At 49.4% G+C, this 26,195-nt stretch overlaps 1 protein-coding gene across 5 annotated transcripts in view; it reads right to left on the minus strand.

Moving 5' to 3' along the window:
* cluha (CLUH binding protein of NUMT mRNA a) overlaps positions 1 to 26,195 on the minus strand; it is a 118,938-nt gene that overhangs the window by 89,097 nt on the left and 3,646 nt on the right. The window contains exon 2 of one of the 5 annotated variants that reach the window (XM_078422779.1): positions 23,397 to 23,463. The exons of 1 other annotated variant lie outside the window; for it this stretch is intronic. In XM_078422779.1, the coding sequence (XP_078278905.1) occupies positions 23,397 to 23,463 (67 nt within the window). Of the gene's footprint in view, positions 1 to 3,111; positions 4,127 to 4,760; positions 4,855 to 10,860; positions 10,968 to 23,396; positions 23,464 to 26,195 lie in introns of those variants that run through there. 3 more of the 5 variants (XM_078422782.1, XM_078422783.1, XM_078422785.1) reach the window with 3 other exon arrangements.

Consider the following 26,195-nt stretch of genomic DNA (forward strand, 5'->3'; position numbering starts at 1 on the left):
GCGAGTACAGGCCCAGAGCCATCAAACGCTCCTCATACGCGTTAACCTAAACATCGCAGATAATGATACAACTTTACTGGAGGCAATAAAGATTATTTTCCGTGTTATCTTAGCCGGCACAGCCTAAGGGATATGATGCGGTAGTGGTTACGAGGTTTAAGGTGAGAGGGGGAAAGATTTAATAGGAACTTGAGGGGTAACTTTTTCCGCAGAAAGGGTGGTGGGTGTGTGGAACGAGTTGCCACAGGAGGTAGTTGAGGCACGTATTATTGCAATGTTTAAGAAACATTTAGACAGGTACATGGATAGAACAGGTTTAGAGGGATATGGGCCAAAGGCGGGCAGGTATATGGGACTTTTTGGCCGGTGTGGGCAAGTTGGGTTGAAGGGCCTGTTTCCACACTGTAGGACTCTATGACTATGAGTTATTGGACGGGTGAGCCAAAGGCCAGGGCTGATGAATGACTCTAGTTCCAATCCTACCCTGACATTTTTGCGCTATAAATGGAGCAGGAAGGGAAGTGGGGTAAAGGCCAAGGTCGGGTAAACGTGAGCTTACTGAGGCCTTCTGGGCCATACGGCTCAACATCTGTTCGCTTTCTTACGTTAGTGCTGTGTTAAAGGCAAAACTAGGTCATTAGATCCAGTTAAAATAGAGCAGAACAGCACAGGAACCGCCCTTCTGCCCACAATGCCTGCTATGAATATGATGCCAAGACCATCTCTTAACTGATAATATGGGTGCCAGGGGTTAAGGGGAGATGGCAGAAGAATGGGGTTGAGAGGGGGGGAAAGATAGATCAGCCGTGATTGAATGGCGGAGTGGACAATGCATCTAATGGCCTAATTCTGCTCCGAAAACCCATGACGATATTTCTTAACACATCTTTACGAAGATATTCTTGCTAAAGATCGTTAGAAGTCAGCACGGTGGCGCAGCGGTAGAGTTGCTGCCTTACAGCGAATGCAACGCCGGAGACCCGGGTTCGATCTTGACTACGGGCGCCGTCTGTACGGAGCTTGTACGTTCTCCCCGTGACCTGCGCGGGTTTTCTCCGAGATCTCCGGTTTCCTCCCACACTCCAAAGATGTACAGGTATGTGGGTTAATTGGCTGGGCAAATGTTAAAAATTGTCCCGAGTGGGAGTAGGATGGTTTTACTGTGCGGGGATCGCTGGTCGGCACGGACCCGGTGGGCCGAAAGGGCCTGTTTCCGCGCTGTATCTCAAAACTAAACTAAACTAAAAGTCCATCTTTCAACTTCACGCTAACATTTTCTCTTTATGTGCTTCGACGAACCATGTCACCAGGATCTGAGGCAAAATAAGGCGCAAAGTGCCAGAGTAACTCAGCGGGTCAGCCAGCCTCTCTGGAGTCACAGAGTCATAGAGTGATACTGTGTGGAGACAGGCCCTTCGGCCCAACTTGCCCACACCGGCCAAAAATGTCCCAGCTACACTAGTCCCACTTGCCTGCGCTTGGTCCATATCCCTCCAAACCTGTCCTATCCATGTACCTGTCTAACTGTTTCTTAAACGATGGGATAGTCCCAGCCTCAACTCCCTCCTCCGGCAGCTTGCTTCATACACCCTTTGTGTGAAAATGTTACCCCTCGGATTCCTATTAAATCTTTTCCCCTTCACCTTAAACCTATGTCCTCTGGTCCTCGATTCCCCTACTCTGGGCAAGAGACTCTTTGCATCTGCCCGATCTATTCCCCTCAGGATTTTGTACACCTCTATAAGATCTCCCCTCATCCTCCTGCACTCCATTGAATAGAGACCCAGCCTACTCAACCTCTCCCTATAGCTCACACCCTCTGGTCCGGGCAACATCCTCGTAAATCGTCTCTGAACCCTTTCCAGCTTGACAACATCTTTCCTATAACATGGTACCCAGAACTGAACACAATATTCTAAATGCGGTCTCACCAACGTCTAATACAACCAGCAACATGACCTTCCCAATTTCTATACTCTATACTCTGACTGATGAAGGTCAAAGTGCCAAAAACCTTTTTGACCACCATCTCTGGAGGACGTGGATCGGTGACGGTCTGGGTCAGGACCCTTCTTCGGTCTCAGTGACCCGTTGTGTTTCCAATTGCTTGTCACTTGTCCTACTCCCGTTTATACTCTAACTAACCTGTTCTCCTAAAATGATATAACAATGCTCAATGCTAATGTGCAGAAGGGTCCCGACCTGAATCTTCGTGTTCTCCAGAGATACTGCCTGATCTGCCTTCGGTTACTCCAGCACTTTGTGTCTTTTTTTGTAAACCACTGTCTGCAGTTCCTCGTTCCTACCTCCGGGACAAAACAGTCCCGTCTAGTTCAGTCGGGGAGTTACAGAGCGATTCAGTCTTCCACGGGTTAAAATGTGCTACCCAACACTAGAAAATAATTAAACGCTGTCAAATATCACACTGAATAAATCGGTGGTGGCCAGAATTACAGCTGCCAGCTTTCAGCATCAGCGGTTTCAGATGCACAATTAATATAATTAACTGGCCACTCTCTGCAAAGAACAGAGGGTTTATTTTGATTTGTGTCGGAAGGAGCTGCAGATGCTGGTTTGAACCGAAGGTAGACACAAAAAGCTGGAGCAACTCAGCGGGACAGGCAGCATCTCTGGAGAGAAGGAATGGGTGACGTTTGGGGTTGCCAACTTTATAACTCCCAAATAAGGGACAAAAGGTGACCTCCCCAGCCAGCTGCCACATGCTCCCCCTCCATCAATGGCGGCCACCCGGGCTGGGAGGCGGGTTGCTTCGCAATCTCCGTTAGGCGATCGCACTTGGCCCCGCTCCCCAAACACACTCCGTTAGCCTACACTGCCCAGGCCTACAGCGGCTCCCGGGCCTACAGTGTCCGGGCCTACACTGCCTAGGCCTACAGCGGCTCCCGGGCCCACAGTGTCCGGGTCTACAGTGTCCGGGCCTACAGCGGCTCCCGGGCCTAATACGGGACAAGGGCGGTCCCGCATGGGACAAACCAATTTAGCCCGATATACGGGATGTCCCGGCTAATACGGGAAGTTGGCAACCCTAGTCAAGACCCTTCTTCAGACTTTATTTTGATTTGCCTTTCTCCACATCCTTTCCACATCCACCTGGCTCCGCATGAAGAAGTCTCTTTCTCTTGCTTCTCTTGCGTAGAGTTGTTGGCCGTTGGCCCGACCCCTCTGCAGTGACGGGGAGTTCCGAGCAGCTAGGCGGGGGGTGGCCGCTCAATATTCCCGCCACTTTTCCATCCGGCTGCCTCCTCCTTCCTTTCCAGCCACGGCCATTTTTTGGTGGCGGGGCCGAGCCCGCCGGTGAATCCCGCTTTCCACCACCTCTTCTCGTACACTCGAGGCGCAGGGCCTCACAGTCGAGTGCCGGCGAGGCAGCAAGCCCTTGGTCTAATGATGAACGGCAGGACAAGCAGCCTGTGATGTTGTTGTGTCTGGCAGGATGATCGTTGCTGGCCACCAGCTCTCCGCAAGACTGCTTCGTCCGACCCTCTCTCCTGCCACCTTCCTGTGGAAGACCACGCTGCTGGCCGCAGCTCGATAATTCGCACCACGAGCCCAGGCCGGCCATTTTCTCTTCCTCTGCCACATCTGCCAGCTCAGCTGTTTCCAGGGGGTTCTCCTCAGAGTACAGTGTGCTGTCCTCGCTGCAGTCCGTGTACTCCGGCCTGTGTTCAGCTTGCCAGAGCCAAAGCCAGGGGCAGTCGCAGTCTTCCACCTGCCCCGTGATCTCCTCGAGGGCGGGAGGGAGGCCGCCAGACACCGGCTCGGAGTCCCCCGGGCGCGGCGTCTCCCTGTTCACACCACCTTCTCCCTGGCCCGATGGGACTGCATCTCCCCCAAGGCCGCCCTCGGAGTCGGCAACGTCAAAGGCCGGAGACGCACCGCGCTTCGGGCTGAAGCCGTGGGCTGTGGTGCTGCTCAAGATGAGGTCAGGGTAAACCTGCGAAGACTGCACTCCCGCCTCCACGGGTTTATCCGAGGCGTGGGCACGGGAAGGTGGTTCTGCCGCAGGGTCGGGCAGCAGCGATGCGTGTGGGTGGTCTTCACCCCGCGGCCTCATCAGCACCGAGTCCGTGAGGAGTTTGCAACAGGTGAAAACCCGGTTTCCCATCACCGGACGGCCCGTCAACCGAGGGGCAACTCAGCCGAGTCACTGCTGTGGAACCACAGCGGGGACAGGACGAGGGACGAGACCGACGAGGAGCAACACAACTGAGAACAGGAGAGAGGACAAGGAACAACACGACTGGGAACAGGAGAGAGGACGAGGAACAACAAGACTGGGAACAGGATGAGGGACGAGACCGATGAGGAACAACAAGACTGGGAACAGGAGAGAGGACGAGGAACACCAAGACTGGGAACAGGAGAGAGGACAAGGAACAACAAGACTGGGAACAGGAGAGAGGACGAGGAACAACAAGACTGGGAACAGGAGAGAGGACGAGGAACACCAAGACTGGGAACAGGAGAGAGGACAAGGAACAACAAGACTGGGAACAGGAGAGAGGACGAGGAACAACAAGACTGGGAACAGGAGAGAGGACGAGGAACACCAAGACTGGGAACAGGAGAGAGGACAAGGAACACCAAGACTGGGAACAGGATGAGGGACGAGACCGATGAGGATCAACACGATTGGGAACAGGGGGACAGAAAGGACGAGGAACGAGACCGATGAGGAACAAGAAGACTGGGAACAGGAGGACAGAGAGGACGAGGGACGAGACCGACGAGGACCACACCTGGGAACAGGACGATGGAAAGCCTGGCTGCCACAGATGTCCACAATGAACGGGACTCAGAGTTAAACCCGCTCCCACCAGCGGCCCACACCGAGCTTGCGATGCAGACTGAAGGCAGCCGAGGTCTGAGACAGAGCAGGACAAAGCATCCTGAATATTTCCAGTGACCCAGTGAAACCCCACGCAGCTGTGACAGCCAAGCTGCCCACGTGCCTATGAGCGGATTTCTGGCGTGTCGATGCCCGTTGACTGTGGCCATCAAGGACACAGGCCCCGGCCCAACATCCCACCTCTTTGCAACCGGCATGTTGTGAAGATTAAAAAAAACCTCATGCTATCGCTTGTGAAACAGCCGGCTGTAAGGCAGCGTTGACATCAATCTCTCGGGCCCTGGGGAAAGTGGGATGCGTGCCGATTTGTTCCACCCGGAGACTCCGAGCAAGCTGAGATTCTGATGGGAATAAAGGCTGCTCTTTCATGCAGCGTGACATTCATTACAAGCAGCCTGTTCAAAGCTCTTGCTTGGCAGCAACTGTGAGAAAATGTCAAAGGCAGCTTCACGAACCATCAGTGGTACTCAGTCACACCAGCGCCCACTTGCACCTACACTGAGCCTGACTACAAGACTTCCACAGGTCTTCCAACTTAAGCAGGAAAGGGTGCAGAGAAGATTTACAAGGATGCTGACAGGCCTCGAGGGCCTGAGCTACAGGAAGAGGCTGGGCGGGCCAGGACTTTGTTCCTTGGAGCGCAGGAGGACGAGGGGTGATCTTTAGAGGCGTATAAAATCATGAGGGGAATAGATTGAGTTTTAGTTTTAGAGACACAGCGTGGAAACAGGCCGTTTCCACACCGACCAGCGATCCCTGCACATTAACACCACCCTACACACACTAGGGACAATGTTACATTTGCACCAAGCCAATTAACCTACAAATCTGTACGTCTTTGGAGTGTGGGAGGAAACCGGAAATCTTGGAGAAAACCCACGCAGGTCAAGGGGAGAACGTACAAATTCCGTGCAGACGGCACCCGCAGTCGGGATCGAACCCGGGTTTCTGGCGCTGTAAGGCAGTAGCTCTACCGCTGCGCCACTGTGCTGCCCCTGGAAGTTGAATAGGGCGCAGAGAGGATTTACGAGGATGTTGCCAGGACTCGAGGGCCTGAGCTACAGGGAGAGGTTGGGCAGGCTAGGACTTTATACCTTGCAGCGCAGAAGGATGAGGCATGCTCTTATAAAATCATGAGGGGAATAGATTCAGTTAGGTTTTAGAGATACAATGCCCTTTGGCCCACAGGCCCTTTGGCCCACTGAGTCCATGCCCACCAACGACCAGTTCTATCCCACACACCAAGGACAATTTACAGAAGTTAATTAACCTATAAACCTGCACGTCTTTGGAATGTGGGAGGAAACCGGAGCACCTGGACAAAACCCACGCAGTCACAAGGGGGAACGTACAAACTCCGTACCAATAGCACTCGTAGTCAGGATGGAACCCAGGTCTCTGGCGCTGTGAGGCAGCATTCTGCTGTTGTGCCACTATGCTGTCCGATGAATAGGGCGAATGTTCAGAGTCTTTTATGGGAAACAAAAACCAGAGGGCATAGGTTTAAGGTGAGAGGGGCAAGATTTAATAGGAACCCAAGAGGCAACTATATTCAGTCTGAAGAAGGGTCTCGACCTGAGACGTCACCCATTCCTTCTCTCCTGAGATGCTGCCTGACCCGCTGAGTTACTCCAGCATTTTGTGTCTACCTTCGATTTAAACCAGCATCTGCAGTTTTTTTTCCTTGGGTAACTATATCAACTGAATCTATGGAACGAGCTGCCAGAGGAGGTAGTTGAGGCAGGTACTATAACACAATTTCAAGGACACTTGGACAGGTACATGGACAGGAAAGGTTTAGAGGCATATATGGGCCAAACATGGGCAAATGGGTCTAGCTGAGATGGGTGACCTTGGTCAGCATGAACGAGTTGGGCCGAAGGGCTGTATCGTACTGAATGACTCTTTGACTCTTAATACAATAAATGGGAGAACATTTGCACACAGCCTGGCTTGAGTGAAACAAATCGGTCGTAGGAACAGAAAACGGTCAAATAATCTCACATCTGAAAAACTCAAAATAGTCCAAAAACATGCACGCTGAAGTCGCCCTGGTAAATAATTGAAAAAAAACTTTTTCAGCAAACTCTGTATTTAAAATCTGCTATTTTGTGAAAGAGAGTGAGTGTGAAATCATTAACTAAATGCTGCCAGAACCGCTGAGTTACTCCAGCTTTTTGTGTCTGTCTTCGGTTTAAACCAGCATCTGCAGTTCCTCCCTACACATTATCTGGGTGAGGGGGGGTGGGGCAGGAGGAGGAGGGGGATGGAGTGGGTGAGAGGGAGGGAGGGGGTGTGGAGTGGGGGGGGGGGAGATGGAGTGGGTGAGGGTGGGAGGGGGGGGATGGAGTGGGTCAATGGGGGGGAGGGAGCATGGAGTGAGTGAGGGAGGGGGGGGTGGAGTGGGGGGAGTGGATTGGTGGGGGAGGGAGGGGGGTGGAGTGGGGGAGGATGGGGAGAGCGGGGGAGGGAGGGAGGGGGTGTGGAGTGGGGGGGGAGATGGAGTGGGTGAGGGTGGGAGGGGGGATGGAGTGGGTCAATGGGGGGGAGGGAGCATGGAGTGGGGGAGGGAGGGGGGGTGGAGTGGGGGGGGATGGGCGGGAGGGGGTGAGGGAGGGAGGGGGCGTTGGGCCCAATGGGTCTACTTGGTCTAGTTAACTAAATAAAATTGACTTTGTGCAGGTCAAACTAAAAAGGTTAATTGTTACGGTATAAAAACAGGGAGCCCAAAAATGGTTCAAGCTCCAAGAATCAACAACTTAATGAAAAGATTAACAAGGCACAGTAATCAACAGCCACATGTGCATCCATGTTTGGACTCGTTACCACAGCTACGTGCGTTTCTATGTTAGAAGAAGTGTCGCAACCCGAGACGTCACCAATCCATGTTCTCCAGACATGCTGCCTGACCCGCTGAGTTACTCCAACACTTTGTGTTAATTAATTCTAAAGCCAGCCGCTGCTAACGTGTCTTAATTAGTTTAGTTTAGAGTCGGGCCAATTAACCAATAAACCTGCGGTAGACACAAGATGCTGGATTAACTCAGCGGGTCAGGCAGCATCTCTGGAGAGAAGGAATGGGTGCCGTTTCGGGTCGAGACCCTTCTTCAGACTGATGTCTGGGGAGTGGGCGGGCAAAGAGAGAATGTAGTCGGAGACAGCAAGACTAGTGGGAGAACTGGGAAGGGGAAGGGGATGGAGAGAGAGGGAAAGCAAGGGCTATCTGAAGTTAGAGAGGTCAATGTTCATACCGCTGGGGTGTAAGCTGCCCAAGCGAAATACGAGGTGCTGTTCCTCCAATTTGCGCTGGGCCTCACTCTGACAATAGACAATAGACAATAGGTGCAGGAGGAGGCCATTCGGCCCTTCGAGCCAGCACCGCCATTCAATGTGATCATGGCTGATCATTCTCAATCAGTACCCCGTTCCTGCCCTCCCCATACCCTCTGACTCCACTATCCTTAAGAGCTCTATCCAGCTCTCTCTTGAATGCATTCAGAGAATTGGCCTCCACTGCCTTCTGAGGCAGATAATTCCACAGATTCAAACTCTCTGACTGAAAAAGTTTTTCCTCAATGGAGGAGGCCCAGGACAGAAAGGTTAGGTTGGGAATGGGAGGGGGAGTTGAAGTACTGAGCAACCGGGAGATCAGGTAGGTTAAGGTGGACTGAGCGAAGGTGTTGAGTCACAGGGAGAATGTACAAACTCCGTACAGACAAGCACCCACAGTCAGGATCAAACCCTGGGTCTCTGGCGCCGTGAGGCAGCAGCTCTACCGATGTGCCACCCTGCCACCCTTTCTTTGGAACATCTTTGGCTAAAATATCTTCGAGTGTCTGTAAAATGGATACTAGGCAACTGTGAAGCGGTATTAGGCTGTTGCTGAGGGTCAAAGGGCCGAAAAAATATAGTGAACTTTCAGGTCTGGTGCAATCTTGTTTGACGATTGAAAAAAAACAAATAGAATGACAACACACAGTAACAAACATTAATATTGTACAAAGTGCTGGAGTAACTCAGCGGGTCAGGCAGCATCGGAGCACATGGACAGGTAATGTTTAAGGTCGGAAACCTTCTTTATACAGACATGGAGAGGTGATTCTTTTTCATTTCAATTTGATATTCCAGCTCTCTTCTCTCCTACAGAGTCAGTGAAATGGTCCCGTCCTAACCTGAAACATCGTCTTTCCATGTTCTCCAGAGATGCTTCCTGACCCGTTGAGTTACTCCAGCACTTTGTGCCTTCTTTTCTGTACACCAGTATCTGCAGTTCCTTTTTCATGCTGTATCTCCAAACTGAACTAAATAAGTGGAAGCAAAGTGCTGGAGTAACTCAGCGGGTCAGGCAGCATCTCTGGAGAACGTGGGTAGGTGACGTTTCACAGAGTGCTGGAGTAACTCGGCGGGTCAGGCAACATCTCTGGAGAACATGGATAGGTGACGTTTCACAGGGTGTTGGAGTAACTCAGCGGGTCAGGCAGCATCTCTGGAGAACATGGATAGGTGACGTTTCAGGTCGGGACCTTCCTTCAGACCTGAACCACCTCCTGTCCATGTTCTCAGAGAAGCTGCCTGACCCGCTGAGTTCCTCCAGCACTTTGTGCTTTTTTTGTTGTTGTAAACTGCGGGATCTGCAGTTCCTTGTGCCTCCATTAATATTGTACAGATCTGCTACTTGGTCTACTATCTCCTGGTGTGGGCAGATCAGAGGTTAGAATACAAATTTCCAGTTAATCGACTTACTCTTTACAAAGTAAAACTCAGCGTGCGTTAGGTGCGAATTAAGGTCAAACTGCTTTGTTTCTCCCTTCCAGTCAGAAACAGACAGATTTATTTTCCTCACACCACAAACGCAGCTGAGAATTGCAAAACCTCTCCCTGTCGGGAAAACATAACAAGTGCCAATGAGGACCGGAAATCAAATTCAGTCCCCTTACCCAAGCAAGCTGCGCATAGAGTTTCTAGCACACTGCCACCCTCTGCTCACTGAAAGCTACACGGATATTTCAAGTCAAGTCAAGTCTACTTTATTTGACACATACACAGACAAGATGTGCAGTGAAATGAAAGTAGCAATGCCTGCGGATTGTGCTAAAACTACAAAACAGAACAGAATTTTTTTTTAAAAGAAAACAAAAGACGCAACACAAAAAAGAAATTAATACAGTAAATTAGTCCCTGGCGATATAAGAGTTAACAGTCCTGATGGCCTGTGGGAAGAAATTCCGTCTCATCCTCTCTGTTTTCACAGCGGAGGCGTTTGCCTGACCGTAGCAGCTGGAACAGTTCGTTGCTGGGGTGGTAGGGGTCCCCCATAATGTTACTGACTCTGGAACTGCACCTTCTGATGTATAGGCCCTGCAGGGGGGCGAGTGTAGTTCCCATAGTGCGTTCAGCCGAACGCACTACTCTCCGTAGGGCCTTCCTGTCCTGGGCAGAGCTGTTCCCAAACCAGATTGAGATGTTGCCGGACAAGATGCTTTCTACAGCCCCAGAGTAGAAGCACTGAAGGATCCCCAGAGAGACTCTGAATTTCCTCAGCTGTCTAAGGTGGTAAAGGCGCTCGGTTGGGCAGATCACCTGATCCGGCACCAGCGGGGTCAGCCATGTCTCGGTCAGACAGAAGATGTTGCAGTCTCTTATGTCCCTATGGAATCCGATCCTCGCCCTGAGGTCATCCAGCTTGTTCTCCAGGGACTGGACGTTGGCCAGAAGGATGCTGGGCAGTGGTGGATGGAAGGCTTAGGCTCTCAGCCCATTCCCAATCCCCCCCCGCTTTCCTCGATGTTTTCTCCGACTCTTTCTCGGAGTCACGCTCCCATTGTTGTTGCCGCGGCGCTCTCTTGATCTCTGTCGGCCACGCTGGATCGGTGAGTACAGTCTAATAAGTCTTCGGTTACGCTAAAAGTTTAGTTTTACGAGAGTTTTCCGGTCGTACGTTATTAGTGCTAGTGTGTTAGTACTTAAAAATAAATTAAAAATGAACATACAAGTCAAAAAAACGCTCAGTCTCCGTGGAGCTACCAGGATAGCGACTGGACTCGGCCGCGCCATCTCAGGCCCCCACTCGCCCCCTCCTCTGAGAGACACAAGCTTGTTCCTATAACAACCAGACCATTTCATATCAATGGCCTGCGATCTATTGGTCACGTAACGGCAGGCAAAACAAATCTTTGAACGCCACCGAACCAAAAACAAGGTCAGGATCGTTTTACATAACAACAATCATGTGAATGGGGGCAAGGATTGGAATTTAAACCAAGAAATATATATTTGAACAAATATGGAGCATGAAATTAATTCCAGTGGATGAGTTCTTACATTTGAGACACCTGACAGAAGTATATGGAAGGCAGGAAGTTGCGGGGAGAACTGGTAGAATTATATAAAATAGTGAGCGGCATGGTGGCGCAGCGGTAGAGTTGCCGCCTTACAGCCCCAGAGACCCGGGTTCAATCCTGACTACGGGCACTGTCTGTACAGAGTTTGTAAGTTCTCCCTGTGACCTCGTGGGTTTTCTCTGGTTGCTCTGCTTTCTTCCCACACTCCAAAGACGTACCAAGTTTGTAGGTTAATTAGCTTTGATAAAAATTGTAAATTGTCCCCAGTGTGTAGGTATGGTGCTAGTATACGGGGCGATCGCTGGTCAAGGTGGACTTGGTGGGTCAAGGTGGACTTGGTGGGCCAAGGGGCCTGTTTCCACACTGTATCTTTAAAGCCTAAAGTCTTATCCTGAAGATAGACGCAAAATGCCGGAGTAACTCAGCGAGACAGGCAGCATCTCTGGAGAGAAGGAATGGGTGACGTTTCGGGACGAGACCCTTCTTCAGACTGCCCTCGACCCGAAGCGTCACCCGTTCCTTCTCTCCAGAGATGCTGCCTGTCCCGCTGAGGTACTGCACCCTTTTGTGACTATCTTCGATTTAAACCAGCATCTGCAGTTCCTTCCTCCACACACCACTCTCTCTTTCTCCCCTTCATGTAGAAGCATTTGCCTCTGCCCCTTATCTCCCCCTCACCTTCCTGTAGAGATATTTGCCCCCTCTCTTCAGAGCCCCTGCATTGCATAGGTCACCCGTGCCCGAGGCACTGATTTATGGCTTTGTCCCTGGATGTGTTCTGCCTGCACACAGAGATTTATGCACGTTTATGGGACCTCAGAACAACTACCCTCTCACGTCAGAATGCATGTTCCAAATACCCAACAACATCAACATCAGTAAAGTTGGATATACACCCATCAGCCAAAACATTATGACCTGATGAGCCAAAACATTATGACCACCTGCCCAATATGCTGTTGGTCCTCCGTGTGCAGCCCCATACGCAGCAGGGTGCGATGCACTGTGTATTGTGACACATTCCTCCCATGACCACCATTAAAATTTTCTGTGACTTGTGCCACAGTCGACCTTCTGTCGGTTCGGACCAGACGGGATAGCCTTCATTGCCCTCGCGCATCAATGAGCCTTGGACGCCCAATACCCTGTCGCCAGATTGTGGTTTGTCCCTCCTCGGACCACTGTCGGTCGGTACTCACCACTGCTGACCGGGAGCACCCCATAAGCCAAAGCCTTGCCGTTTCAGAGATGCTCTGACCCAGTCGTCTGGCCATAACAATTTGGCCCTTGTCAAAGTCGCTCAGGTCTTTACTCCTGCCCATTTCTCCTGCATCCAACACATCAACTTCAAGAACTGACTGTTCACTTGCTGCCTAATATATCCCACCCCTTGACAGGTGCCATTGTAACAAGATAACCAATGTTATTCACTTCGCATGTCAGTGGTCATAATGTTTTGGCTGATCGGTGTATTCTTGATGTAGCACTCATAGAATCCCGCTCAAGACAATTGGAACACAATGATAAATGAGCTTTATACATTTAAAATGCAAGAACCACAATGAATATCTATGCATTGGCATCGCGAAATGCAATAATGTTACATTCACAAAGCTACTTCCTGAGGAGACTCTAGGAATTTGCAATGTCTTCCATGACATTTACACACTTCTACAGATGCACCATAGAAAGCAGACTGATAGATTCTTCACTAGAACAGGATGAGTTGATTTATTCATTTAGTTCACAAAATGCTGGAGTAACTCAGCAGGTCAGGCAGCATCTCAGGAGAGAAGGAATGGGCGACGTTTCGGGTCGAGACCCTTCTTCTGAAGACCCAAAACGTCACCCATTCCTTCTCTCCTGAGATGCTGCCTGACCTACTGAGTTACTCCAGCATTTTGTGAATAAATACCTTCGATTTGTACCAACATCTGCAGTTATTTTCTTATACTATTCATTTAGTTTATCCTTCTCAAGTGGGACATCATTTATTTATGATTTATCACTATCAAGTTGATTAGTGCAGGTGTCAGGGGTTGTGGGGAGAAGGCCGGAGAATGGGGTTGAGAGGGAGGAATAGATCAGCCATGATTGAATGGCGGAGTAGACTTGATGGGCCGAATGGCCTAATTCTGCTCCTGGAACCTATGAAGTTCTATGGAAGACAAAGAGCGAGGGAATTTCAGGACAGTGGTCCTTGGCAGCTTACGGCTTGGCCATAAATTAGATTCAGGGTTGTGCAGGAGGCCAGAACGGGAGGTTTGCAAAGATAGAGGGGCGAGGGGAGATTTTGGAGATAGGAAGGAGGCAAATTTATGGAGCAAATTAGAATTTATGTGGCTGTCCTTGTCCTACTAGCGACCACTAAAATGTTATTGTGGGGATTTTGTTTTTAAGTTGACGCAGGGTTTTATTTGCAGAGTGAAAGAGAGCCAATGAAAGAAAATGGGTGTCATACACTGGCCACCTGACGAGACTGTCCTTGAACCGTTACGGGTGCAACAAGGCTGATTCAAGGTTATCACAAACCTGCGATGAGAGACTGCCAAAGCCCAGCTTGCTTTCTTTGGAGAAGAAAAGGAGAGAATGGGATGCGATCTCTTTCAAAGATTACTGCAGGGGAATTCACAAATATCTGATCACCGTAAAAGGCGATATATTGATCTCTAATTAAAATGGCGATGTGCAACAATACGTCTGGTAGCAAGGAACTGCAGACACTGGTTTAAACCAAAGATAGGCGCAAAATGCTGGAGTAACTCAGTGGGACAAGCAGCATCTCCGGAGAGAAGGGATGGGTGATGTTTCGGGTTGAGACCCTTCTTCAGACTTCAGTCTGAAGAAAGATCTCAACCCAAAACGTCACCCATCCCTTCTCTCCAGAGATAGACAATAGACAATAGGTGCAGGAGTAGGCCATTCAGCCCTTCGAGCCAGCACCACCAATCAATATGATCATGGCTGAACATTCTCAATCAGTACCCTGTTCCTGCCTTCTCCCCATACCCCCTGACCTTAAGAGCTCTATCTAGCTCTCTCTTGAATGCATTCAGAGAATTGGCCACCACAGCTTTCTGAGGCAGTGAATTCCACAGATTTACAAATCTCTGACTGAAAAAGTTTTTCCTCATCTCTGTTCTAAATGGCCTATCCCTTATTCTTAAACTGTGGCCCCTGGTTCTGGACTCCCCCAACATTGGGAACATGTTTCCTGCCTCTAACGTGTCCAACCCCATAATAATCTTATATGTTTCGATAAGATCCCCTCTCATCCTTCTAAATTCAAGTGTATACAAGCCTAGCCGCTCCAGTCTTTCAACATATGACAGTCCCGCCATTCCGGGAATGAACCTAGTAAACCTACGCTGCACGCCCTCAATAGCAAGAATATCGTTCCTCAAATTTGGAGACCAAAACTGCACACAGTACTCCAGGTGCGGTCTCACAAGGGCCCTGTACAACTGCAGAAGGACCTCTTTGCTCCTATACTCAACTCCTCTTGTTATGAAGGCCAACATTCCATTGGCTTTCTTCACTGCCTGCTGTACCTGCATGCTTCCTTTCAGTGACTGATGCACTAGGACACCCAGATCTCGTTGTAGGTCCCCTTTTCCTAACGACACCATTCAGATAATAATCTGCCTTCTTATTCTTACCACCAAAGTGGTTAACCTCACACTTATCCACATTAAACTGCATCTGCCATGCATCCGCCCACTCACACATCTCGAGGCGAGCATCCCGTCTCGAGATGTCGTCTGCCCATTCCCTCCACAGGTGCTGCCTGACCCGCTGAGTCACTCCAGTATTGTGTGTCTATAGTAGATCTGGTAGGACAGTTTGAAATGAAAGACGTTGTCGTGTATATTGCCAAAGACAGCCAGTGAACCACGGAAAGGGACTCTAATTGCATATATTTCACGGGGGAAGAGGGGTTAAACTATACAGAGTCATACGGATTCACAGGCCTGCAGGCGCTGGAAACTGGAGCAGAATACAAAGTGCTGGAGGAATTCAGGGGGCCAGGCAGCATCTGTGGAGAGAATGGGCAGACAACATCTCGAGACCGGATGCTTCCTCAGATGTTTCCGAAATGTCATCTGTCCATTTCATAAGTTCATACGTTTTAGGAACAGAATTAGGCCATTCGGCCCATCGAGTACTCTGCCATTCAATCATGGCTGATCTACAGTGCCCTCCATAATGTTTGGGACAAAGACCCATCATTTATTTATTTGCCCCTGTACTCCACAATTTGAAATTTGTAATAAAAAAAATATCACATGTGGTTAAAGTGCACATTATCAGATTTTATCAAAGGGTAATTTTATACATTTTGGTTTCACCACGTAGAAATTACAGCTGACAACTGTAGTCCCCCCATTTCAGGGCACCATAATAATCAGGTCTGAAGGAAGGTCCCGACCCGAAATGTCACCTATCCATGTTCACAGGCGTTTGTAATTGCTCAGGTGTGGCTAATTGCCTCCTTAATGCAGGTATAAGAGAGCTTTCAGCACCTAGTGTTTCCTCCAGTCTTTCCAATCACCTTTGGAAACTTTTATTGCTAATTGCTTCAATAATGAACCAATTACATAAATCTGTACATGTAATTGTTTGAATTGTGAGAAGTGGTATAGTATATATGTTTGTACAAAAAGTACATTTAAGGGATTATTTGTATCAAGTAACACTTTTAGAATCATTTATTTCATTAAAAAATGACAGGGACACAACGGAACTGAGGACAATGAGTAACAATGTGTTGGACCATATCCGAATTACAAGAGGACGTGCAGGCAAATAGAATTTGAATCTGCCTAGTTTCCCTAAGCAAATTAGGGCAGGACTTACACAATGAATACCTTTGAGAATGTTGCAGAGCAGCAAGATCAATTGGGATGGGTAGAAACCAAAGATAGACACAAAATGCTGGCGTAACTCAGCGGGCGGGTGAGGCAGCATCTCTGGAGAGAAGGAATGGGTGACGTTTCGGGTCGAGACCCTTCTTCAGACACACGGCTCCCTGACAGTGACACCACAGGTGATGTAGAATGTGTCTGGCATGCAACGGTAAAGGTTGCGAGTACAGGAGTTGGAACCATAAGATGTAGGAGTAGAATTGCTCCATCCATGGCTAATCTATCTTTCCCTCTCAATCCCGTTCTCCTGCCTTCTCCCCGTTACCTTTGACGCCTTTACGAATCAAGAACCTATCAATCTCCGCTTTAAAAATATCCGAAGACTTGGCCTCCACAGCTAACTGTGGCAATGAATTCCACAGATTCACCACCCCTCTGGCTAATAAAACTCCTCCACCTCTCTGGAGGTCGTGCTAGAGCTGTACAAGATCTGGATTAAACCACATTTATACTAATGGACTTGTTGGGCCGATGAGCCTGTTTCCATGCTGTACGTCTAAAGGATCTGAAATTTCCCTCTCCATCTTAATTGAGTTGAAAAAGCTGTAAAGAAAATACAAGGCTCTGTATCCAGCTAAACATTTCCTATCCATGTACTTGTCCAAGTGTCTTTTAAATGGTGCTACAGCACATGCCTCAACTACCTCCTCTGGCAGCTCGTTCCATATACCCACTACCCTCTGAGTAAAAAAAGTTGCCCCTCAGGTTCCTATGAAATATTGTCCCTCTTACCATTGGTGTTTCAGGCTGCATTATAATAATAAGACTGTAAAATTACAAATGCTATTTATCTGATGGTTTTCATCTATTGAAAGAATAATGGAAGATAGACTCAAAAAGCTGGAGTAACTCAGCAGGACAGGCAGCATCTCTGGAGACAAGGATTGGGGAACGTTTTGGAGTCGAGACCCTTCTTCGGACTAGAATCAGGGAAAAGAGGAATGAGAGATATACAATAGACAATAGGTGCAGGAGGAGGCCATTCGGCCCTTCGAGCCAGCACCGCCATTCAATGTGATCATGGCTGATCATTCTCAATCAGTACCCCGTTCCTGCCTTCCCATACCCCCTGACTCCGCTATCCTTAAGAGCTCTATCTAGCTCTCTCTTGAATGCATTCAGAGAATTGGCCTCCACTGCCTTCTGAGGCAGGAGAATTCCACAGATTCACAACTCTCTGACTGAAAAAGTTTTTCCTCATCTCAGTTCTAAATGGCCTACCCCTTATTCTTAAACTGTGGCCCCTTGTTCTGGACTCCCCCAACATTGGGAACATGTTTCCTGCCTCTAACGTGTCCAACCCCTTAATAATATTATACGTTTCGATAAGATCTCCTCTCATCCTTCTAAATTCCAGTGTATACAAGCCTAGTCGCTCCAGTCTTTCAACATATGACAGTCCCGCCATTCCGGGAATTAACCTAGTAAACCTACGCTGCACGCCTGCACTATATAGAACAAATAAATGAAAGATATGCAAAAAAAGTGACGATGATAAATGAAACAAGCCATCATTAGCTGTTTGCTAGGTGAGAACAAGAAGCTGGTGCTACATGGATGGGGGAGGGGTGGAGAGAGGGAATGCAGGGGTTACTTGAAGTTAGAGAAATCAATATTCATACCACTGGGCTGTAAACTGCCCAAGCGAAATATGAGGTGCTTCTCCTCCAATTTGCATTTAGCCTCACTCTGACAATGGAGGAGGCCTCGGACAGAAAGGTCAGTGTGGGAATGTGAAGAGGAATTAAAGTGTTTGGCAACCGGGAGATCAGGTAGGTCCAGGCGGACAGAATAATGCACTTGGTTGTGGGTGGAACAATTAGATTTGGTAAAGACAGACTTGTGTTGTCCACATGACTAGCAAGAAGCAGGAACAACATGGCCTCAATGTTCCTTTCACTACTTTGTACCAATGAATGGAAAAACCACCAGACAGATTGAGTTTTAGAGTTTATAGTTTTATGGTTAACATGTTCGAGAACCAGTGGACATAGGTTTACGGTGAAGGGGGAAAGATTTGATAGGAATCTGAGGGGCAACCTTTTTGATACAAAGGGTGGTGGGTGTATGGAACGAGCTGCCAGAGGAGGTAGTTGAGGCAGGGACCATTGCAACATTTAAGAAACATTTAGACAGGTACATGGATAGGACAGGTTTAGAAAGATATGGGCCAAACGCAGGCAGGTGGGACTAGTGTAGCTGGGGCATGTTGGCCAGTTTGAGCAAGTTGGGCCGAAGGGCCTGTTTCCACGCTGCACGACTCTATCAGTGTGGTTATCTGTATTTTATGTTATATTGTAAACTTTTTCATTCAAATGAATGGGGAAAAGAAATGTGGTAATCTGACTGCCTTAAAGATCAATGGTATCAATAAATGGCTTCACAACTATAAAGAATCTTTCGTGATAAAAGGTACATACTCTCACCCAAACCCTCAGTGCAAAACAATCTCAAGGGGTCATCCAGCACAGAACCAGGCTGTTCAGCCAACTTGCCCATGGTGACTAAGCTAGACACATTTACTCAGAGGGTAGTTAATCTGTGGAATTTATTGCCACAGAGGGCTGTGGAGGCCAAGTCAGTGGATATTTTTAAGGCAGAGATAGACAAATTCGTGATTAGAATGGGTGTCAAGGGTTATGGGAAGATGGCAGGAAAATAGGATTAAGAGATCAGACATGATTGAATGGCAGAGTAGACTCGATGGGCCGAATGGCCTAATTCCACTCCTATGACTTGTGAACACTTCTCCACATTTAGCCCTTATCCGTCTTAATATTTCCTATCCATGTACTTGTCCAAGTGTATTTTAAATGACGTTTATAGTGCCTGCCTAAACCACCTCCTCTGGCAGCTCATTCCATATACCCATTCAACTCTGAGTGAAAAAGTTGCCCCTCAGGTTCCAATTAAATTTTGTCCCTCTCACCATCAACCTATGTTCGCTGGTTCCTGATTCCCCTACTCTGGGTAAAAGACTCTGTGCCTAACCCTATCCATTCTCGTCATGATTTTATATACTTCTATAAGATCACCCCTCAGCCTCCTGTGCTTCAGGAATAAAGTCCTAGCCTGGCCAATCTTTCACTGGAGTTCAGGCCCTTGATTCCTGGCAGACTCCTCGTAATCTTCTCTGCACTCTTTCCAGATTAATATCGTGCTTTCTATTGCAGTGACCAAACCTGAACAATACCCCAAATGCAGCCTCACAAATGTCTTGTACTCGTATACGGCATGCATTTTACAGCTCCACCACCAATTTTACGGCACCCTTGGTTCCAGAGCCGTGCCAGATTATCCGTGTTGCCGGACCAACAGAGGTCACGGCCTCCGAGAGGAGTCCAACGGTACCGGAACGTTCCGCCTAGGCCGCCGAGGGGCCGAGATACCAGCCCGCAAAGTCGGCCTCGGAAGTCGGCAATGGGAACGGATGTGCCGGCTCCGGCTGGGCCGGAGTTCCAGAGACCCGGCCGCAGGGGGCAGATTCAACCCACCGATTGACCATGGAAGTCCCGATGAGGTTGAGATCTGCCGCTTCACCGGTCTAGGCACCGCATTCTCGAGGGGGCGGCGATTTAAAGTGCGTTCTCGTAATTTTGTCCGGATTAAATGAGGTGCCGTGACCACTGGTTGCCAGAAAATCGGTGGTGGACCTGGAGTATATAATGTTCAACGGAACACTCAATCGCCCTCCGAAGACCTTGAGAGATATAATCACCATTTAATCCGTACGCACCATCTGCTTTTCAAATGTGACTTTAAGCATTGTGTCACTTCATTGGAAGCAACTATAATTCTGCATTGTGGTATCAAGATTGGAAATGGAACTTCATTTTCTTTTAGGTTGACTAATGGTTCAATTGGGGGTTAGGGGTAGGGTTGCCAACTTCCTCACTCCCAAATAAGGGACAAAAGGTGACGTCACCGCCCCGCGCCCCACATGACCTCGCCCAGCCAGCGGCCACGTGCTCCCGCTCCACCAATGGCGGCCGCCCGGGCTGGGAGGCGGGTTGCTACGCAACCTCCGTTTGCCGGTGCCCGAGCCTCCGGGCCTACAGTGTCCAGGCCTACAGTATCCGGGCCTACAGTGCCCCCCGGGCCTACAGTGTCTGGGCCTACAGTGTCCGGGTCTACAGTGCCCCCCGGGCCTACAGTGTCCGGGCCTACGCTTTCCGGGCCTACGCTGTCCGGGCCTACGGCCCTAATACAGGACAAGGGCAGTCCCCGTACAGGACAAACCAATTTAGCCCAATATACAGGATGTCCAGGCTAATATGGGATAGTTGGCAACCCTAGTTAGGGATGGGGGTTAGGGGTGAAGGTGGGGGAGGGAGGGAGGGGGAGGCGGTGAGAGGGTGGCAACCAGGCTCAGTGGACACATTTATCCACGATTCCCCTTTCAGATTGCAAGTCAGAAGCCTTGGCTGTACAGAGGGAGGTCAGCATGGGTCTCATCATAGATCTCAGCCATTCATCCTCCTTAGAGTACACACAGGTCTATTGTGAGCAACACGTGCACTTTTTGTTAGGAGATCTACCAATTTAACCCTCCCCCCCCCCTTTCCCTGTACCCCATCTGGACTTGGACCCATTGCTCCCCTCCCTCTCCCCTTCCACGTACATTCCTTTCTCTAGCTTCACAATTCACAACTCTTCAATCCTTTTGTCTCATACCTTTTTTTTTCATCTCTGGCCTCTGTCCACCATCTGCCTATTGAACCCCTCCCCTTGCCTGTGGTTACCTATAATCGGCCCCTCCTCTCTTCCAGCTTTCTCCCCCCCCCCCCCCACAACAATGTCTGAAGAAGGGTCCCGACCCAAAACGTCACCTCTCCATGTTCTCCAGGGATGCGGCCTTACCCTCTGAGTTACCCCAGTACTTTGTGTCTTTTTATGTAAACTACCATCTGCAGTTCCTTGCGTCTCCATAGTTTCCTGCCCTCCCCTTCCACCTACATTCCTTCCTCTGGCTTCACAATTCCTCACCTGTGCATGCTTATTTTAGTTTAGAGATACAGCATGGAAAGTGGCCTTTTGGCCCACCAAGTCCACGCCGATCAACAATGACCCGGACACTAGTTCTGAGTTTTGCCTTTACATGTGGCATAAAGGGCTGCCTAACTCACTGAACGACAGGCACCCCTCCAGTCCATACTACCTAAATATAGTCCACTATCTTTATATTACCCAGTGCAAATATGTCTTTACACCATTGATAGACAAAATTAAAAATAAAGATTTCTGCTACCTTCAGGGCACAGTGGCGCAGCTGTAGAGTTACTGCCTTACAGCACCAGAGACCTGGGTTTGATCCCAACTACGGGTGGTGTCTATACAGAGTTTGTACGTTCTCCCCGTGGGTTTTCTCTGGGATCTCCGGTTTCCTCCCAATGTATCCTCTTTTACATGGGTGAGACCAAACGTAGTCTGGGCGACCATTTTGCTAAACAGTTGCCCTGCCTGCCAAGGTCTGTTGGGTCTCCTGGTTGCTAACCATTTGAACTTCTCTTTCCATTCCTACACAAACCTTTCTGTCCTGGGCCTCCTTCATTGTCAGAGCTAGGTCACATACAAAATGGAGGAACATTTCACATTCTGCTTGAATAGCCTGCAGCTCAATGGTATGAACATTGAATTCTCCAATTTCAAGTTACTCCCTGCACCTGCCCTCACCCCAGTGTGAACACATTTCTCCCACCATACGGTCACCCTACTCCTTTCCCCTCCTCCAAAGGCTTATTTCCAATCCCTAAATATTTTCCTTTTACATCCCCCCTGTTTCCCCTCCCCAACATCCCCTTCCACCCATATCCCTACTTCCAGCTTTACATTTCACTCCTTCTCTTCTTTCTTTACTTAGTTTAGTTTAGAAATACAGTGCGGAAACAGGCCCTTCGGCCCACTGCGTCCGTGCCGACCAGCGATCCCCGCACACTAGCACTATCCTACACACTAGGGACAATTTACAATTTTTACCAAAGCCAATTAACCTACAAACCTGCAAGTCTTTGGTGTGGGAGGAAACCGGAGCAGCCGGAGAAAACCCACGTGGTCACAGGAAGAACGTGCAAACTCCACACAGACAGCAGCTGTAGTCAGGGTTGGACCCGGGACTCTGGCCCTGTAAAGCAGCATCTGCACTGCTGTGTCACTGTGCTGCGCCTCATGTGATACCCTTTTGTCTCTTCACCTCTAGACTTATTGCACCCATCTGCCAAAATCTCCCCACACGTGTGTCCACCTACCATTTACCAGGCTCCCCTTCCTTCCACTCCATCAATCTTAAAGAATTGTCACAACCCAAAATGTCAGCTTATTTCCCTCCACAGATATTGCCAGACCCGCTGAGTTCCTCCAGCTTTCTTTTGCTCAAGGTGCCAGGTGGGCCAAAGGGGCAGTTTCCACGCTGTTTCTCTAAGCTAAACTAAACTTGACCTTCAGGGGCAGAGCTGCCACAAAGCCTGGCACTGGTGGCATCCAACCCCATCTCATGAAGGGCAGGAGCCAGGAGTCACCGCCCGCGTTGGGTCAGGGGCTGACAGGAACGGGAAGGCATGGCGATATTCTAACGGGGAAGGGCATCTGGGTCATAAACTGATGGGAAAGGGGTAGTTGAGTAATATAAAAGGACACAAAGTGCTGGAGTAGTTCAGCAGAACAGGCAACATTTTTGGAGAACATGGATAGGCCACATTTCGGGTCGGGTCCCTTCTTCAGTCTGGCCCTTCGTCCCGACCTGAAACGTCGTCTATCCATGTTCTCCAGAGATGCTGCCTGACCCACTGAGTTTAGAGTTTAGAGATACAGCATGGAAACAGGCCCTTCGGCCAACACGACCAATGCTAACCCATTCACACTAGTTCTATGCTATCCCATCCTACACACTAGCAGCAATTTACCGACACCAATCAGCCTACATACCTGCACATTTTTGCAAAGTGAGGGGAAAGTGGAAAAACCCAAGCATTTCACAGGGAGAACGTACAAACTCAGTACAGACCTGTAGTCAGGATTGAACCTGGGTCTCTGGCATTGTAAGGCAGCAACTCTACCGATGCACCACCATGCCTCTCGTAATTTAATATAATTCTGCCGGTTCTTCCCCCAACTTCCTGCATTCCATATACTTCTATCAGGTGTCAAATATAAGAATTCATCCATTGCAAAATGAATCCCATGCTCCAAATTTGTTCAAACCCACGCAGTCACAGGGAGAACATACAAACTCCACACAGTCAGCACTTGTAGTCAGCATCGAACCTGGGTTTCTGGCGCTTTGAGGCAACGTCTCCACCAGCACTTTGTGTCCGTTGGTGTGAACCAGCATCTAGATTTCCCTGCTGCGACGCAGTTGTATTAGACACTGACAGGGAGGGGGAACTTGGGTCAGAGACTGATGTGGAGGGGGGAAAAGAGTCAGGAGATGATGGGGGGGGGGGGGGGGGAGGGCTGGGTCAGGGGCCCACACACAGGGGAGGCAGCACATCTAAGAGGCAGCTGGGGCTTATACCGACAGGGAAGGGGAGATCGGGTCAGGGGGCAGCTGCTCCAAGGGCAGGCGGGGAGGGGCAGCTGGCACAGGTGCCCCACGGAGAGAGGGAGAGAGCAGCTGGGTCATATACCTGCAGGGGGGTGGGGAGATGGGTCACATTGTGACGGGGGGGGAGGTAAATTGGGTCAGGGGAAGAATAATCCAACAGGGAGGGGGGCAGCTATGACTGGGGCCCGGAGGAAGGGGGGAGTTGGGTGGGTTAGCATATGACGAGTGTTTAATGCCACTGGGCCTGTACTCGCTGGCGTTTAGAAGGTTGAGGGGGGACCTCATTGAAACTTACAGAATAATGAAAGGCACAGATAGAGTGGGTGTGGAGAGGATGTTTCCACTGGTGGGAGAGTCTAGGACCAGAGGTCATAGCCTCAGATTTAAAGGACGCTCTTTTAGAAAGGAGGTGAGGAGGAACTTCTTTAGTCAGAGGGTAGTTAACCTGTGGAGGTTAACAGAGGGCTGTGGAGGCCAAGTCAGTGGATATTTTTAAGGCAGAGATAGACAAATTCGTGATTAAAACGGGTGTCAAGGGTTATGGGGAGAAGGCAGGAAAATAGGATGAGGCAGAGATCAGCCATGATTGAATGGCGGAGTAGACTCGATGGGCCGAATGGACTAATTTGACTCCTATAACTTGTGAACTTGTGAACAAGTAGGGAGGGAGGCAGCTGGGCCATATACTGATGGGGAGGGGGACAGCTGCTTCAGGGGCAGCCAGGGGGAGGGGGGTTGTCGGATCATATACCGGTGGGGAGGGGAGTAGTTGGTCGGGGAGGGGGCAGCTACTTCAATGGATAGTCGGACTGTAATCCGACGGGAAAGGTCCACAGCTGGGACTGGAGCCCAAAGGGGAGGGAGAGGGGTAGGCAGCCATGCCGTATACTGGAGGGGGAGGGGAGGCCGGATCAGCGGGGAGGCTGTCTCATGGGGTTGATAGGGAGGGGGCAGGCACATCCTACACTGGCAGGGAGCGGGCAGTTGGGTCAGGGGGGTTTGCTGCTACTGGGGGTAGCAGGGTCATAAACTGGCAGGGAGGGGGTGGATGGGATGGGCCCACAGGGAGGGGGGTAGTTGGGTCACACTATGACAGGGAGGGGGTAGTTGAGTTATATTGTCACAGGGAGGGGGAGATGGGTTAATATTGAGCGGGTGAAGGGTTATGTGTAGGAATGAACTGCAGATGCTGGTTTAAATCGAAGGTAGACACAAAATGCTGGAGTAACTCAGCGGGACAGGCAGCATCTCTGGAGAGATGGAACGGGGGACGTTTCGGATCGAGATCCTTCTTCAGGGAGAAGGGTTATATTGTCACAAGGAGGGGGCAGATGGTTTATAGGGGGGGGGGGGCACAGTTTAAGAATAAGGGGTAGGCCATTTAGAACGGAGATGAGGAAAAACTTTTTCAGTCAGAGAGTTGTGAATCTGTGGAATTCACTGCCTCAGAAGGCAGTGGAGGCCAATTCTCTGAATGCATTCAAGAGAGAGCTAGGTAGAGCTCTTAAGGATAGCGGAGTCAGGGGGTACGGGGAGAAGGCAGGAACGGGGTACTGATTGAGAATGATCAGCCATGATCACATTGAATGGTGGCACTGGCTCGAAGGGCCGAATGGCCTACTCCTGCACCTATTGTCTATATTGATATAGAGGGAGGAGGAGATGGAGTTATACTGTCACAGGAAGGGAGGGGGGAGTAGATTATATTGTCACAGGGAGTGGGTAGTTGTGTTATATTGTTCTAGAGTGAGGGGGAGATGGGTTTATATGGTTATATAGGGGGGAATTAGGTTTATATTGTCACAGGGAGGGGGAGCTGGGTTTATATTGTTGGAGGTGGGGTAGTTGTGTATAGTTGTTATATTGTTGTAGAGTGGGAGGTGGGTTTATATTGTTGTAGAGGGAGGTGGGTTTATATTGTTGTAGAGGTGGGTTTATGTTGTTATAGAGAGAGGGAGAGGTGGGTTTATATTGTTATAGAGAGGGAGAGGTGGGTTTATATTGTTGTAGAGGGAGGGAGGGAGAGGTGGGTTTATATTGTTGTAGAGGGAGGGAGGGAGAGGTGGGTTTATATTGTTGTAGAGGTGGGTTTATGTTGTTATAGAGAGAGGGAGAGGTGGGTTTATATTGTTATAGAGAGGGAGAGGTGGGTTTATATTGTTGTAGAGGGAGGGAGGGAGAGGTGGGTTTATATTGTTGTAGAGGGAGAGGTGGGTTTATATTGTTGTAGAGGGAGAGGTGGGTTTATATTGTTGTAGAGGGAGAGGTGGGTTTATATTGTTGTAGAGGGAGAGGTGGGTTTATATTGTTGTAGAGGGAGGGAGGGAGAGGTGGGTTTATATTGTTATGGAGGGAGAGGTGGTTTATATTGTTCTAGAGGGGGAGGTGGGTTTATATTGTTATAGAGGGGGAGGTGGGTTTATATTGTTATAGAGAGGTATGTAGGTTAATTGGCTGGGTAAATGTAAAAATTGTCCCTAGTGGGTGTAGGATAGTGTTAATGTGCGGGGATCGCTGGG

Source organism: Rhinoraja longicauda, chromosome 26 (genome assembly GCF_053455715.1).
Source record: "Rhinoraja longicauda isolate Sanriku21f chromosome 26, sRhiLon1.1, whole genome shotgun sequence".
Lineage (NCBI taxonomy): Eukaryota > Metazoa > Chordata > Chondrichthyes > Rajiformes > Arhynchobatidae > Rhinoraja > Rhinoraja longicauda.